The 18,208-nt window shown below is 37.3% G+C and overlaps 1 protein-coding gene across 1 annotated transcript; it reads right to left on the bottom strand.

The window, feature by feature from the left end:
* Window positions 1–13,110: 13,110 nt before the first annotated feature.
* LOC122303946 (LRR receptor-like serine/threonine-protein kinase RGI2) lies at window positions 13,111–17,465 on the bottom strand. The gene is made up of 2 exons (XM_043115939.1): window positions 14,214–17,465; window positions 13,111–13,771 (listed from the first exon to the last, which is right to left on the bottom strand). The coding sequence occupies exons 1-2, from the start codon at window positions 17,161–17,163 to the stop codon at window positions 13,254–13,256; spliced, it is 3,468 nt and encodes a 1,155-aa protein (XP_042971873.1). The 5' UTR covers window positions 17,164–17,465; the 3' UTR covers window positions 13,111–13,253.
* Between the last annotated feature and the right edge of the window lie 743 nt (window positions 17,466–18,208).

Below are 18,208 nucleotides of genomic sequence, written 5' to 3'. Positions count from 1 at the left end.
TCTTATGAGTATTTTCTTTTGCTCATTCAATTATCTATCTTTGTTCTTGTTTATTTTCCATTCAATCTTCAAATCATTCATTTATCAATCTTTTTCATATTTCCATTTTCTATTCAAAAATCCAAAAATACTTTTATATTCTTATATTTTCTTGTTGTTCATATTCTTTCTTGCATTTTCTTCTCGCATATCAAACATATCCTAAGCCTTATTATTCTTATTCTTTGATTTATCAAAATATTCATATATACCAAAAAGAAAGCCTCAATCTTTCCTTTGTTGAGTCGTTGAGTCTTTGTTCATATTGTTCTTTCGTGTTCTTCGTATCCTTCCATCATGTTCATAATTTCTCTAGCTTTAATCCATTTTTCAAACACCACACTCCTACCACCTTGTTTCCCATAGTCCATATTTGACCAACACTTTCCAAAGCGCCCTCTTTCCATTCTCACAAACCCTAGCCAAAACCATCTAGATTCCCACTAGATAATTCCTACATTTTAGGAATCCTTATCTCATTTTTCAAATCCCATCTTATCCTTTCATCTCCATCTTCGGCCAACCACTTTTCCAAATTCAAACTCAAATTCCAATCCCAACATTTAAGGAAATCCAATCTCTAAACTCCTTCAATCATCTCCATCTTTTCAAATCCTACGAAAGACCCTCATCCGCTTGCCATATCAAATCCCTTCATTCTATGAACTACCCGAGAATCACTCAAACTTTAAATCCCTTACTCCACTCTTGCCTTAGCCGAATTACCCTAATCCCTAAATCATTTCCTACCTTTAGGAACTCATCTTCTATCTTCCAATCCATCCAAATTCGAAATACATCCTTTGCCTTAGTCAAACTCCAAGTTCTAAACAACTCCCATCGATCTTATCATTTAGGATCACACCCTAGCCACCTTATCCATCATACAAACCCTATCTTCCATCTCCAAATTCCTACACTCTAGGAACAACCCAAGACTCATTCAAACACAATCCAACTTCATCATCTTACCATATTCAAATCCTACCTTCTTCATCTTATTTCAGTCAATCCCTAAAGTCAAGGAGCAACCCTAGACTCTTTCAAACACCTTCCAAATCGTAGCAACCCATCCTAGACTCCAACCCTAATACATCACTTCCAAATTTCGTAATCCCCTTTAGCTACCACCCAAAACCCTAGTTACACTTCACCATACCAATCCTAAGCATCATCTAAGTGGTGCCAATATCAAGGGCAACCATCAAGTTGTTCCACATTGCATCAAACACCCAAATTCACCACTTAGATCACCCGAACTCATTATCATCATCACATCCATCACTAAACACCATACCTTCATTAGCTTAGGAACCCTTCATTGCCATATCTTAAAGAAGACCAAGCAAGGTGACAAGGAACATTCAGTCATCATAAGGCGATGCAAGACCCGTGGACCCCTAATGTTTGGGAACTAGACCGAGGTCCCAACAATCTACACGTGAGCTTCACACGTAGAGATTTTCGTCATGGTTCTACTTCATCCCAGTAGATTAGTAGATGTGGGGTTGCGTGGTGGTGCATGTACAGGCCATTGGTTGCTAGAGTGCAATAGATCTGACCAAAATCGAGCCGATAGAAATGAGGGACTAAAAACATTTGTTAGAAAACTTATACACAAACAAGAATTAGAAAATGAACAAAGAGAACCTCCTCTCCAGTGGAAACATTGATTGGAGAGGATGAGAACTTTCTAGAGAGAACAGGGAGTTTCTCTTTCTAGAAGAGGCAAACCACCGAACCCCCAATTAAGGGGATGCTTAGGAAATAAGATAAAGTGATAAATTTGTGAATAGTAGTAAAATGGTTTGAGTTATGATGTTTTATGGGGTTTTGAGAAAAGAAAGAGAAAAATGTGAATAAAAATATTATAAAGTTAAATATTTTTAGAATATTATAATTTTTTAATATTATTTTTGTTTTCAGATTTGAAAAATTTGAAATATTTTTTGTGTTTTATTTGATAGTTTGAACAAGTTGTAATGAATATATGGAAAAGTTAAAAATTCAAAATTAAAAACTATATGTTTGATTGGTGTTGAGATGTTGAACAATATCTCAACATCTAAACAACCCCTAAGAGACAAATGCTGAACGTTGATGATGATCATGAGGCACTTGAACAGTTTATTAATTAATGGACTTTTGATCATATAGGACTAGCTAATTAATATTAATGAATAATGATATATACAAATTCAAAATGTACAACAGACATTTTATATAATAAAAAAAATGGACCCCACCATGAAAAGTGTTGTGAAAAACTCATTTTTTCTTAAATAAAAGTCACTTTTTTACAAAATACTTGCACAAAAATTTCATCCAAAAAAAAAAGAAAAAGAAAAAGAAAAAAGTAAGTGAACTTGGATTTCGAAGCAAACCATAGAACCTGTTTTTCTATTTATCTTAAAAAATAAGTAACAAATAATATTTATTTATTATAATATACATATAAAAAATATTCTGCCTAGATGGGAATCATGCATGTTTTTTCAAAATTAATTAATTTTGACCTTGAACCGGCCGAGACCATTCAAGATTTTCATTAAAATTGTTAAAGCTACAACTCATCAATTTTATTAATTAGACCAGACAGAATTTTCAGAAAAGGATAAATCGCTCAAACTTACTACATACGTAGAAAACTAATGCATGAAGAATGGGGACACTGGGCATGCAGTTCTATTAATTATTACTTTCTTTTCCTAGCTATTTTCCTCATGACTTCCCCAAGCTGATGATGTAAGATAGACTTTGAATATCAATCCCTCTTTCTAAATACACTTCTCGATTACGCTCTTTTTTCTCGAGGTGCTCCCCTTGAGACCTGTGTAGAAGCTTTGGTTTTTCTTCATGAGGCTTTCAAACAAACGATGAGGAAGGTATGGAGGCTTGTTAAGGGTGTAAAATTTTGAGACTTGAATTCTGTTTTTACTCTCGTTGAATTTGAAGATGCTCAAGATAAATTAAAAGTTATGGGCAAAGGTCTTTGGATGTTTGACAAACATCTAGTGCTCTTGAAGGAATTTGATGGAAAGATACAGATCCATAATCTACATTTGATTCATGCTCCCTTCTCGGTACGTATCTATGACTTGCCTCTTATGGCACGAAACTTATATGTGGGTAATCTGGTTGGTAATTCATTGGGTGAGGTGTTGGAAGTGGATTTGGATATAGGGAAAATAGAGTGGGGAGAATACATGAGAGTTCGAGTGAACCTGGATATTTCCAAGCCATTGTTATGAAGGAAGCGTATGGGAGTAGGGGATGGTAAGTCCTTCTTGCTTTGTTTTGCTTGTGAAAGGTTACTGGATTTTTGCTATCAATGTGGTCTGGTGGGTCATACTCTATGTGAATGTGATGAAGTTGAGGCAACCAATTCGGATGTAGATAACTATCCCTAAGGGCAATGGCTGCATGCTGGTTTTTTTATCGATCAGAGAGGTGGACGGCGAGCTTTTGAGGTGAAAAGGTCGAGGGTGTCACCTAGTGCAGAGCCTCCGCAAAAGGTGGCTGCCAGTGGTCTAGTAAGTAGTAAAGGTGGGAGTTATGTCTTAGCATCAAAGGTGGAGAAGGTTACGTCCATTCATAAGGGAGTTATGAAGGGAGTTTCAGTTGCCACTAATGATGGGGTGGAGTGTTCTCCTGAGAAGATTTCGAATGTGAGTGCAGGTTCATAAATTTGGAGGTAACGAACAATAAAAGGAAGGAGGAGGTAGATTCAAGTTCAAAGGGGCAGGGCCCAGTGGGCTTTAAATCACGAAGGGCAGTTGAGGAGGGGGTATTAATGGATGTACCTATCCTTAGGTTGTTGAAGTGGGCTTGGGGTCGAATGGGCTTATGGAAGTGGGGGGAGCCAGTTTTCACAGAAGGTTTGTTAGATGCAAAGGGTAATCACAAGGGCCTTTCTCCTCATCAACTTAGGGCACATTCGAAAAGGACACAAAAGATTATACATGCTGTAGGAAGATGTGGTTCGTGACAAAAGAGGAAGGGGTCCGAAGCATCTACACCAGAGGCAACCAGTTCGAAGAAAGTTGTAGGAGGGGCCTAGAAGGTCGACGCTATCCAACAACCTGAGCTATCGGCGGTGGCTATGTCACAACCCCACCAGATGCCATGAGAATCCTAAGTTGGAATTCTCGTGGGCTTGGAACCCATGAGGAATTCGATCACTTCGTGATTTGATCATGAAGGAAGCTCCTAATGTGCTGTTTTTAAAAGAGATGCAATTGTTTTCACGGCAATTCGATCTTTGTACTTTTACATTTGGATTTTGAAGTTGTTTTGTTGTGAATTGTGTGGGTCGTAGTGGTGGTCTAGCGTTAATGTGGAAAGATGATCTTGATTTGTCTATTGTTAATTTCTCTAAACATCATGTGCATGCTGAATTTCATGGTGCTGATGGGAGTAATTGTTTGTTAACAGGTGTATATGGTCATCCTGACCCTAGTAAACGTCCGGAGGTATGGCAATTAATTAAGGGTTTGGGTCGTGGTGTTGAGTAGCCGTGGTTAGTGTTTGGGGATTTTAACAAGATTTTATTTCATTCTGAGAAATGTGGGGGTAGGAGTAGAAGTGAGAAACAACTAAAGGATTTTAGGGATGTGTTAGCAGTGTGCTGTCTTAGACACTTGGAGTTTCATGGGGTGCCTTACACGTGGTGTAATGGGAGGGAAGGGGACTTAATTAGGGAACGGTTAGATTGTTTTCTTGCAAACTCTGTGTGATGTGATTTGTTTCCGAATATGAGCTTGCATCATGGGGTATCTGCTTACTCGAATCATGTTCCTATATGCTGGGTTTCAGATGAAGGCTTTTCAAGGGTTCGTCACAAAAAACTATTTCGGTTTGAGACTATGTGGTTAGGGGAGAAAGAGTGTGCAAAGGTCATTGAAAGGGCTTGGAATAGGTTGGATGGGTCCCATTCTCTTAACCAAGTAATGGGCTCCATAGCTAGATGTGCTACTGACTTTGGTAGATGGAACCAACAATTTTTTGGGAATGTCCAAAAGGAGTTGTCTAGTGCTAAAGAGAGGCTGAGATTACTGCAAGAGGCTGATCCTGTGAATTTCTCTCATACAAAACATAAAAAAGCTAGAGATGATGTTCACAAGTGGCTTGAGAGGGATGAAGTCATATGGAAACAGCGATCACGGGTTCAGTGGCTCAAAGAGGGAGATAGTAATTCAAGATTTTTTCACTCAAAAGCTTCAGCACGCAGAAAGAAGAATTCTATATTTCAATTACAAGACAACTCCAGTAGCTGGAAGAGAGGATCTCAATCGGATGAATTAGTGGTGGACTACTTCAACAAGTTGTTTACTGCTGCAAATTAGGTGGAAATGGATGAGGTTCTTTCAGGGATTGAGGTTCGAGTGACTAATGAGATGAATGGGGACTTTATGAGACCATATGTAGCTGAAGAAGTTGAAGTTGCTGTTAAACAAATGCGTCCATCAAAGGCTCCAAGATCGGACGGGATGTCTCCAGTTTTTTATCAAAAGTATTGAAATATGATTGGTAAGTCTATAACTGAGTCAGTGCTTTTGGCATTGAATACTAGAGAGTTTCCCAGGGATTTGAATCATACTTTCATAACTCTAATTCCTAAAAAATCTGGTCCGACTAAAGTGGCAGATTTTAGGCCCATTAGCTTTTGCAATGTGCTTTATAAGATTTTATCTAAAGTTATTGCAAATAGGCTAAAACAAGTGCTCCCATTGGTTATTTCCGATACCCAATCTGCTTTTGTGCCGGGTAGGCAAATTTTATATAATGTTATGATAGCTTATGAGTTGTTACATTTTTTTAGGATCAAGAGGAAGGGTAGAAAGGGTTTTATGTTGCTCAAACTTGATTTGAGTAAGGCATACGATAGAGTGGAGTGGCTGTTTTAGGAGAAAATGATGGAGGCTCTTGGCTTTGCTAGAGGACTGATTAGTTTTGTTATGAATTGTGTCAAAACAGTTTCTTTCTCTATTTTGGTAATTGGGAGTCCTAAAGGGCATATTATTCCAAGTAGAGGTATTAGGCAGGGAGATCTTTTGTCCCCCTACTTATTTCTCTTATGTACCGAAGGCCTTATTAGCTTGTTAAAAAGATCCGATGGAAGGGAGGATGTGGAGGGGGTGAGAATTTGTATAGGAGCCCCAAGAGTTAATCATTTGTTGTTTGCCGATGATAGTGTGATTTTTGGTAAGGCAGATGTAGAGACTACTGCAAAAATTCAATCTTTATTGAGTTCCTATGAGAAAGCATATGGGCAATGCATTAATAAAGAGAAGACTTCCATGATTTTTAGTCGGAACGTTAATGAAGACCTAAGGGCTCAGATTATGCAGCTGTGGGGGGGTAGTCATATTCAACAATTTGGAAAGTATTTAGGTCTCCCACCTGTGGTTGGTAGGTCAAAGAAACAAGCTTTTACTAGGATTAAACAAAGGATGGGGCAGAAACTTCAATTGTGGAGGGGTAACTTGTTATCACAAGGGGGGAAAGAGGTGTTAATAAAAGCTGTAGCTTTGTCCATTCCAACTTATGCTATGAGTTGTTTCCTGTTTCATAAATCTCTTTGCATTGAGTTAGCTAACAACCCCACTAAATTGTCTACATTGGAAGAGGCAAAGGCAATTTTTTCACTTACAAAGTATAGTAAATCTATATATTCAGATAGTTACCATTCATCTATTGAATATTTTATGAATTATTTCTCTATTGTCCCACTTGATTCTCCTTCTCGACAAAAGCCCTTCTCTCTCTCTCTCTCTCTCTCTCTCTCTCTCTCTCTCTCTCCAAAACCCCAATGGCTCTCACTCTCTCTCGAAAAAACCCCAACGACTCTCATCTCTCTCACGACGGTTCTCCCTCAACAGAAACTCGTTTGCATTTATAGAAATCGGTAAGATTTTCTCTCATTGCTGGCTTCCAATTGTAGAATGAGTAGAATTTCTTCATTCTCTCTCTCTCTCTCTCTCTCTCTCTCTCTCTCTCTCTCTCTCTCTCTCTCTCTCTCTCTCTCTCTCTCTCTCTTTGTGTGGCTAAGTCGAGTCTTTGTTTCCTATTTCTCGCTTCGTTCACTAAAACATGTGAAATTCATTTCCAGGTTTTCGGTCTTCACATTCACACGTTGCACTTCCCTCATTAGCGTATCTGTTCATCACCGATGCTACTCTTCAATGTCTAATTTAGGGTAAATGAAGCTCTCTCTCTCTCTCTCTCTCTCTCTCTCTCTCTCTCTCTCTCTCTCTCTCTCTCTCTGTGTTTGGCTATCATTTTTATTACTATGATTTTACGATGAAATTGATTTTGTTGAAGTTTTGCTTAATCCAAGATTGATTTTAGGGATGATTTTAGGGTTTTTATTTACTAGTGTTTTGAAGTTTTGCTCTCACGATTTTTGGGATTATTTTAAAGTTTTATTTGTTGTTTTTAATGGGTTCATTTTAGATTTGCCATTTTGTAATTTGGAGAGAGCAAGAGTGAGTAATGGGTCTTCTGGTTTTTACAAACATGTAAGAGCAAGAGGGTTATTCTTCAACTTTATCCTCTGGTTTTGAATAACCTTTTTGTTTGAAGCATAACCCTCCAATGAGTATTGGCATTAATATATGCTAGTTGGCATTAATATTATTTTTTTCTATAAGCTCGTAATTGCAGTGAATATATAGGCTAGTTGGCATTAATATTATTATGTTTTGCTATAATAGAATGTTTATACTATAACAGAATATTTTTAGGCCCATATTTGTACTGAAGAGAAATGATAGTGTGCTGCCCAGATTGTACCTCTCAACAATTTATTTTGTATGTATTTTTTTACTTTTAATGATCAAGGAAATGATTTTTAGCGTATTGATATATTTTTTTATTTTTTAAAAATATTTAAAAATATTAAAAATATGAAAAAAAAAACCTCAAATTGTGCTAGGTGGCACGCTCTGCGGTTATTGTTAGGCAGTAGCCTAGCATGACTGTTGTAGTGAATATGTAGGATAGTTGGCATTAATATTACTTTTTGCTTTGAGAATATGCATACTGAAACATACAAACAAATGGTTTTGGCATGCTTCATCTTGAATGATAATGAGACTGTGTATGGGACTATGGGCTTATTTTGACTTGTTGGTGGCTTACAAATGTGGAGAATTGATAATGAGGCAGCACATATTTTCTGTATTTCTATAATACATGTTGCTGCCTATTTTTGTTGTTTAGTAATATTTTATCCTTCAATATTTTGTTAAAGGATGAATAATAATTAATGAAGATCTATTTTTCACCACACTCTTACAAAGTGGTGAGGGTGGTATTAACAACCCCCATATGGATAGTGCACATGATAATGTTGAGATCCAAGCGATGCAACCCTAACGGAAAACAAGGGCACCTGTTAAAAACTCTCAACTGGGTATGTCATTCATTGTAGAGGAAGATACTTTCCTCATTTCAACTTGGTTTAACATTAGCATAAATTCTATATAGAGGACTAACCAAACGTCCACACAATTGTGGAATAAAATTTATGATTATTACAATACCTGTGAAAAATCTAACAGTTCGGAACGGTCTACACTCTTTTTGACCAATCGATGATCAAGCATTAAAAGATGCACAGATAAATTTTGTGTTTCCTTAGTGCAAGTTGAAAGAATGCATTCAAGCGGTGTGACCAAACATGACCATAATGTTTTTTCATTATTAATTATTATTGTTCTAATTATTAAATCCTTCCAGTGAACTATGTACCACTTCTTGAACTATTTTGTAGATTGAAAATGATAAAATTTTGTATTGAGACGTGCAAAAAGCCAACTTCAACATGGAACATTGTTGGAATCTTTTAAGTTATCAACTGAAATGGCAAGTGCACATGGAACTCATAAGAAGAAAAGAAATTGTGTTACGTTCAAGTATTATTCCAAACTCGATACAATTAGGGGAAAACATTATTCAAGAAAATGTGCCAGTCGATGGTGAGAGACCTCCAGGCAAGAAGGTTGAAAAAGAAAGAGAGACACAAAGAACAATGCTGATGGGTTTCTTCTTGTAGATCTTATGTATTAGGTTTCTCAAAATCCTCCACCAGCATATCTCTTTTTAATTTCTAGTGACATGGACTTTGCTAGCATTTTACACAAGTTAAGAATGAAAAACTACAATATATATTGCTTGCAAGTCATGAAAATGCACCTAGTGAAATTAACAAAATACTAGCATTTTCAAAGCATACTCAGCTAATAAATTATGAATGGTCATGCGTACTCCATAAATGCTCGATAAAGTCGGCTTAGAGTTGAAAATGAGTGCCTCTACCTCTAATACGATGATGTTGCATAATAAACTCCATAAATTCATGTATATTATCGCGTGAAATTGGTTCATGGACACTATCATCCATTTGTTTGTAAATGAATTGGTCAGCACCGAGATATAGATGATACTCATTTTCAACTATCATATTGTGGAAGATATATAATCTATGCGTGCATAATGTCATTTAAAATTTCACGATCAAAATACCTAGCAGGTCCACGCATAATTGCAAATCTATCTTGGAGTATTCCAGATGCAAGCTCCACGTCTTTCCATGCAGACTCCTGGGCAGCAGCAAATATTTTTTCTTTTTCTTTTTTTTCTTGTGGAGCAAGAATAGTTTTTACTAATGTTGCCCAAGAAAGATATATACCATTGAGCAGGAATAGTTTTCACTAATGTTACCCAAGAAAGATATATGTCATCAGTAAAATAATATCATATTGTATATTCATGGTCATTGATTAAGTAATTGCACAGAGGAGCATGACCTTAGATCAAGTACATTGATGTCATTATGAGACCTAGGCAAACCAAAAAATAACATGCCATATCCGAATATCGAAAGACACAACAATTTCCAAAATAATAGTTAGTTAATTTACATGACTAGAGTACATACATTTCCAAGCACTACAATAATTTTTCAATTTCCAGTACATGCAACTAATGCTACCAACCATTCTTGGAAACCCACGCCTTTGTCCGACATTTAGTAACCTTGCTATTAAACTACCATTTGGAGACCTCAAGTACTCATCAAAAAAAATTGATACAATTGCCTTAACAAATTTTCTCATAATTGCCCGTACGATGCTTTCTCTGATTCTAACATTCTCATCCATAAGATCTATCATTACCCAGTATGTAAGCATCCTAATTGCTGGAGTCATCTTTTGAAGAGAAGACAATTCAAGTTTTCAACTAGCGTCCCTTTCTTAGACAAAATAATCATCATGAGTTTCACCTGCAGAATGGATGCATACAAATAGATCACGACCCATTCGGAACCTCCTCCTAAAAACATTAGGCAGATATATTGGTGCTAAGCAAAGTAATCATTTCAAAGTGTTGATAACCTTTCAATAGATCGCGTCTGATGAATATATGACATTGAGGATTATGACGACGTTAAGTAGATGCTCCCTTAGTAGCCCTTCATTCTTGTTCCACCGCCGTTACTTCAATTATATTGAATTCATGATTAGAATAATTTTCATATACAATATGATCAATACTGTAGGGATCCATAACAAACTAAGGGAAGATAAATTGAAGAATTGGAAGAAGATGAGTGAGAAGTAGTTAGAGGTTGATCTATTTATAGGTCTTAATCCAAGAATGTTAGCTATAATGAAAAAAAAAAAATGTTGGCAGAAGAAGAAGGGTTGGCAAAATGTGTTTGTTGGTTTCAAGAATTGTAGATGTTATTACTTGATAGAAGAAGGGTTGGCAAAATTTATTTGCTAGATTCAAGAATTATAGATATGATTGTTGGATAATTAGATTGGCAAAAAAAGATAGTTGGCAAACAATAATTTAATTATTAAATTATTAATTAATATATGGTCAGTATAATTGCAAAATATGAAAAATGTATATATATTATTATTAAATTAATAATATTTTATCATTATTTTGACTAATAGATGGATAATCTAATGTAGAAATCTCTTTTGAATGGAATAGGCAAAAGGCAAAACATGTGATTTTAGCCTAATTTTGCCTTTGCCTTTGCCTATTCCAATGTTAATACTCTTACTTCTTTCTTTTCTTTTCTTTTCTTTTCTAAACAAGCAAATTTCATTAAAATAAAAGATGATACAAGTTAGAGAGGGTGAGGTTCCCCAATAAAACACCCTAAAACAACAACCACAATGCAAATGAGGTGGAAAAAAAAAGAAAAAAAATAAGGGTTTGGAGACCAATTTCTTGGACTTTACCCAAACCCTACAGAAAGGGTATCATCTTAAAAGACATTTTGAAAGTAAGCTACCATTGGAGGCGGTACAAGCGGAAGTACTGTAGTTGAAAGTCTTGAAGTATTTGTTGGTGATGTCGTCTCTTTCACAAGATCACCGGTTAGGGAAAGTAATAATCTAGATAGACTGGCATCGGAAGAACAGATATGCAGTGGCAGAATAGCCAACCCGCGCCCTTGGAGTGGCTCATGAGGACCACGTGCCAGTGGAATGGAGGTGAGGTCATGTCGATCTGAAAGATCGGAGGGTGGGGAGTCTGCTGGTATGGCGCGTGTAGCCGACGGAGCTATCATGAGCAGCATGAAGGCCACGCCTAGAAACAAGCCGCGCGTGAAGGTCACGTGTCGACATTTTGGGCGTCGTTCTGTGACTTCCCAGTAGATAGGTTAGAGGGGAACGTCGTGGTGGGGCACGTGTCAACTATCCAAGTTAGAGAGTTGCAGATCTGAACAAATTTGAATCGATGAAAAAACACTAACATATAAGCATATTCACATATAGATAGCAGAAAGGAAACGAAAAATGGAAGCGAGATGGAGAGAAAGGTGGAGTCTAGACTCACTAGACTCCACCTTCTCACACCTTCCTCTCCAGCAAAATTGAACAAAAGGATCGGTTTTTCTATGGAGAAGTCAGAGTTTCTCTCTCTAAGGAAACTGAAAACTGCTATTTTATGTTAACGCTCTTACTTGTTAGTTGTTATTTGGGACCTTAGGTGTTAGCTTGAGCCTTGGCTAGATGGTTAAACAATCATTTTATTGCTTTTAGTTGATTTGGGAGTTGGGACTCTAAGATGAAGTTATGAATGATAGTATATCAAGAATAGCCTAAGGGGCTTACTGAATATTTATAATTTCTTTAAATTTCTATTTTTCAGGTTTGCATAACATATGAAATATTTGTAGTTATACTTCTGGTTTTTTCGTATCAAAAATGTGTGTGTGTGTGTGTGTTTTTTTTTTCTTTTTTTTTATAGTGTTTTTAGTAAACTTGAAACTTGAAAACCCACAAAAATAATCTATTATATGTAAAGTCTTGTTTAAAGCTAGGCTAAATATGAAGTCCAAAAAAATAGGAAGCTTATATCCGACTTTGATTTGATAATTCGGAGTCAGATCGGAGTCTATATATGTAAGTCGGAGTTTAGATTCGAACTTTGACAAAGTCAGTCGAAGTCAAAGTCAGATTTCTTGCATATCGACTCCAACTTAGTTAATGCTCAACCCTGGCTACTGTCCTCTTTTGTTTTTGTTTTTTTCTTTTTTTAAAAAAAAAGAAGGGTTTATATATGATCTTTTCCCTACCTATAAAATATTGCTCAAAGTTTCCATCCCAAACTAGACTTAGAGTAGGGATGTTTGGAAAATGGGATTGGATAAGAATTTTGTAAATATTATTGAAATAATTTGTGAATAGTAGTGAAATGACTTACGTTAAGATACTTTATTGAACTTTGAGAAATAAGAGAGAAAAATTTGAATAAATCTATTTAAAAGTTTGGAAAAGTTGTAATAATTAAATAATGATTAGATGATAAAGTTAAAAATTTGAAATTGAAAATGTTTTGTGTTTGATTGATATTTGAAAAGAAAATTATGAGAAGTTTTGAAATAAAATGAGAGATGTTCTCAACTCATCTTACCTAATTTATTTCTAGTACATAATTAGTACTCTACCCCAATGTGTGATCTAAAAGGTCAACCAGACTTGCCTAATTGCACATGTCCCTTGTCAGTTGCAATACGAATCACATATATATGACCCAAAGTTGAAATTTGGCTGATTCTGTTTATTGAAACATGTCTTTCTAACATAAAGAAACAAGGTTGATGAAACTCAACCGCATGCAGGGTAGAAACATAGTTTAATTAAGGAACTCTTTACTGCTTAGCAAGACTGACCTTCTACCAACTATTTGAAAGTTTTTTTAGCATTGGAAGAAGAAGAGTATAGCAATGAGGATGCAGAAAAGCTTGTGTTGTTGCTTTGGAGGTATGAGCGTTCCATCCCTGCTGATTGACCTCCACTGTGATTACAGGTTTCTTTTCCATCATTTGCAAAAGACCTCTGAAGATTAAGCATATCGGCTTTCAAGCACTGATCTTCTCTCTCCTGCCTTATCTCATTGAGCATTGCTGCTACATCTTTCATGGATGGCCTGTCTTCCGGGGAAGGATTTACACAGAGCAAAGCCACACCTAGGGTCTGCAACATTTCCTCAATTTCAGATTCTGGCCGAGCAGTACTTAAGCTTGGATCCAGCACTTCAACTACCCCTGATGATCTCTTTTGCCTCACCCAATCTACAATGTGAAGCCCATCTGGTATAGTCGGATCGATCGGTTGTTTTCCCGTTAACACTTCTAAAACCACAACACCATAGCTATATACATCACTCTTCTCTGTTATCTTCATCATGTATCCGTACTCTGCAAACCAAAAGGGCAGGAAAAGTACAGTGTGATGGGAATTATCATTGTGAAATTTCTCAAATGGAGAGTAATTCATCGCAATGTATGAATGATCTTTTATTCCTGGAATTAGGTAATTGGAAGATTATGAAAACGGTCACGGAAGGAACTATATATGTGCTGAATAGAATCTTTAAAACAGTGTTAGATCAATTATTTGATCTCCAAAGTCTTGGTTGAACGAAAGGGTCAATCCACTATAAGTATCCTTTGTTTCTATATTGGTAATGGAAAATCATACAAGCTTTGCTTGAAAGAAAAAAGTGACCAATACCTATTTACATATATAGTATGCCAAAATAATCTTGGCAATCAAGAGGCATGATTAATAGACTGTTTAATTTCGGAATTATTAACCAATACTTGAAAATCTCAAATCAAAATAGGATATTTTACTTACCAGGAGCAATGTAGCCGTAGGAACCTGCGACGGTGTTGGAAGACCGTGCAAAATCTCCATCATCAACAAGCTTGGCAAGCCCAAAATCAGCGATATAAGGTTCAAATTCAAGACCAATGAGGATGTTGTTGGCCTTAATGTCCCTGTGAACAATAGGAGGAACACAGTCATGGTGTAAATAAGCCAAACCTTGAGCTGCCCCCAATACAATCTGATATCTCAGGTTCCATTCTAAGCAGTTACCGCTTCGCTCATGAAGAATACTTCCCAAGCTCCCATTGGGCAGGTAATCATACATTAGTAATCTTGTGTTTTGATTCCAACAGCAACCCAAGAACCTTACGATGTTCTTGTGTCGGATGGAGCCAAGTGTGTTTACTTCAGCTGAAAATGAATCACGAATTCCTTTATTGATTCCGAACCTTCCATTTTGGGAATTGTATCCAGCAGCCATTTTTGTTGGCCAGAGCTTCTTTACGGCAATCAATTCCCCATTTTCCATTTCTGCACGATAAACAATTCCTGAACATCCCTTTCCGATTACATTGGACTCAACTAGACACTTCAAAACCTGTTCAACTGAGAAGTTCAACTTTTGGAATGGAGTGAACTGCCAACGCAATGAAGCCCCTCCCATCTCAGAATCATTATCATCCTTGATCATTTTCCGTGCTCGAAAAACAGCGGCAGCCCCAAAAATTGCCAATGCCACGGTCAAGGTAATTAGCAACCCAATGGCTAATCTAACTCTTTGTGACCCCTGGAAACCACTGTTGTTTGGCATACCCATTGTTGTAGAATTGCTTAGGAAACATGCATCGTGACCCTTGGAACACAATCCTTGATTCCCTGCCAACTCGGTTGCTGATAACTGTCTAAATAGCTTGTTGTCTGGAAGATAACCGGTGAAATTATTGTATGAAATGTTCAGAGAAACAAGATTTACAAGCCCGGATAGTGCCATCAAGTCGCCTTCTAGCTTATTGTGCGACAGGTCTAGTACGGAGAGTTTGTTGAGAGCTGAGATTTGTGGTGGGATGACACTAGTTAGTGCATTAAAACTCAGATTTAGAGCAATGTCAAGAGCTTCAATTTCAAATATTTCACCCGGGATTGTGCCAGAAAGTGCATTGCTGCTAAGATCAAGCAACTGAAGACTTGAACAATGGCCAAGCGAGGAGGGGATTGATCCAGAGAGGGAGTTCCTACTAAGTACGAGTCTGTTCAGTGAAGTGAGTTTCCCAAAACTCCCATGAATCTGACCCACAAACCGATTTGCAGAAACATCCAATACCTGAAGCTTGGTCAGAGCAGATAAAGGACTAGGCAAAGTGCCTCCAAGGGTGTTATTACTTAGGTTCAGCATTTGCAGTTCAGCGCAATTGCCGATCTCATCCGGCACTGATCCAGCAATGCGATTTTCAGACAGGTCCAGGAAACTAAGGTTATTGAGGAACCCAATTTCTTTTGGAATCACCCCACTGATTCTATTATTAGCTAGCCGAAGCCGGATAAGAGAACGACAGTTACCAATCTCAGGAGGGATGGAACCCGAAATGTCATTAGAAATCAATAGCAGCTTCGTTAAATTTTGAAGATGAAATAGTCCGGGAGGTAAGCTACCAGTGAGTGCATTGTGTGACAAATCCAAGGCTTCCAAACTCCTGCAACCGGCCAATTCTGGTGGAATGCTTCCTTCTAGTTTGTTCTGCCAGGCTAAGAAGACTGTTAGCTCTGTCAACATCCCAAGCTCAGCAGGAATCGGACCTGATATCTGATTAGAATCAAGCTGTAACTGAAGGAGGCTTGAAGCGTTTGAAAGCATTGATGGGACTGAACCGGAGATATTATTGTTACTAAGCATAAGCTCTTGAAGATTTGAGAGGTTTCCAAAAGAAAGAGGTATGCTTCCAGAGAAAGAATTCAATGAGAGCTCAATAGTTTTCAAGCTTTTGCAATTCCCGATTTCCGCAGGAATATTCCCATCAAAATTGTTCTGCCACAATAACATCTTTTCCAGCTTCCGAAGCTTACCCAACTCTGCTGGAAGTGAACCTGAGAGATCATTTTCGTACAGGAATAAGTTGACAAGCTCCGAACAGTTGCCTATATCTGGGGGAATCTCACCAGAGAGCATCGTAGTATAAACTGAGAGTGTCTCAAGCATGCTTAGTTTACCCAATGAAGCAGGTATTGAACCAGAAAGTTTTGTATCAGCAAGACCCAGAACCTTCAAATTGTGGCAGTCTCCGAGCTCATCTGGAATATTTCCTGCAATGTCTTTGTTCCCTCCGGCACGAATAACTTCCAAGTTTGACAGCTTGCCTAGTTCCACCGGTAATTTCCCACTTAAGTAATTATCAAATACAACAAGATTCTTGAGGCGGAAGCAATCACCGAGCTCTGCAGGAATTTGTCCAGTGAGCTGGTTGGAGTTCAAAATCAAGTCCTGGAGATTTTGGAGCCTCCCAATGCTGGAAGGAATACTTCCAACCAGACTGTTTGAACTAACATCAATCACTGTAAGTGAAGTGCAATATCCAACATCAGGAGAGATCGTTCCGGTGAGATTAGCACCGGAAACGATGAGCTTTTGGAGGAAGTGAAGGGAGGAGACGTTGGAAGGAAAGGGAAGAGCTAGCTCAATAGACTGTATACTGATCTCAGTAACAAAGTTTTCAGAGGAACAAGTTATGTAAGACCAGTTACAAGGGTCAGGATCTGAAGGTTTCCAGCTGGAGAAAGCTGAAGTGGGTGTGAGCTGAGAACTGTGAAGCCATGAATATAGTGTAACAACTTCACTGTTTCCTGTAGAAGAAGGAAAGGATGACAAAAGTACAAGGACGAAGAGAAGGAGATGATAGCTGTGGTTGTGAAGGAGGGTGGTGATCAAGGATTGCCTCGGCATTGGATGGTGGTTGTAGTCGCTGTGCTGCCTCGGCATCGGCATTGTCAATTGCCTCAAAACCCCAACCAGTCTTGGTTTTTCATTGGGTCTCTCTCTTTTTTGCTTGATTCTTATCTCCAACTCACTCTACTATGTCACCAGTACTGCCATTACTATAATAGTACTATACTTTCTTTGCAGTCAAGCAAGAAAAGGAGAGATAAAGAAAGAGAAAACAGATTGAAAGATTTGGAGCCACACCACCACCAAAACTTTCGCCTCGGGGTTCTGTTCTTGCTATAAATTTATATATTTTTTTATGTCTCTCTGAATTGAATACGCATTGTTAGAGTACACATTAGCATATAGTTTCATGTGTTATTGCATTGTTTTCCTCGACATAGTGAGTGATATGGGCTGTTTCAGTTTTGATAACTGAGCCAACCCTTTGAAATTTGAAGCTCATTCACATTACCATAATTCCTTTCTTTTTCTGTGTGCAAGTTTGAAATTTTAAGTTGCTGTTCCCCATGGAGTATTTCTTATCATCTGTGGAACTTTTGGGCAATGGATTTTCTATGCTTTCAATTTTAATATCATTGATTTTTCTTTCTTTCTATTTCTTTTCTAGGCTTCATATTTTTTTACACAAGACAATACACATGGAAGTGAAACTTGTGCTTTGTGGAATATACCAGTTTTGCAGAGAGCAATTAGGATATTAAATCCTTAGTCCTAAATTATTTTGAGATTCCCTAATATATTTTATTTATTGTTTTTTGTTCCTTTTATAGTGGGGTTCTGGGGTGTCATGCTTCTCACTTGCAATTTCCCACTTCCCAAACAGCCAACCATGGAGAGAATTATTATATAAGAGAAAGCAATTCATTCGGCACAGAAAAAATAATATAAAAATAAAATAAAAATTCACATGACACAGATAACAAGAGAGAAGCATCATCTTGATCTCTTTCGGGACAAATGCATCACAGAATGCAAAGCATATTTTTGCGCTTAATAATAAGAGTTCTCTGTCACTAATATTTTTTTTTCATCCTACATTTTCCTCGTAAATAAACATTTAGACTGCATTTAAATATTCATGAGA

Source organism: Carya illinoinensis, chromosome 3 (genome assembly GCF_018687715.1).
Source record: "Carya illinoinensis cultivar Pawnee chromosome 3, C.illinoinensisPawnee_v1, whole genome shotgun sequence".
Classification (NCBI taxonomy): Eukaryota; Viridiplantae; Streptophyta; class Magnoliopsida; order Fagales; family Juglandaceae; genus Carya; species Carya illinoinensis.
This window is presented reverse-complemented; position numbering and strand designations above follow the sequence as displayed.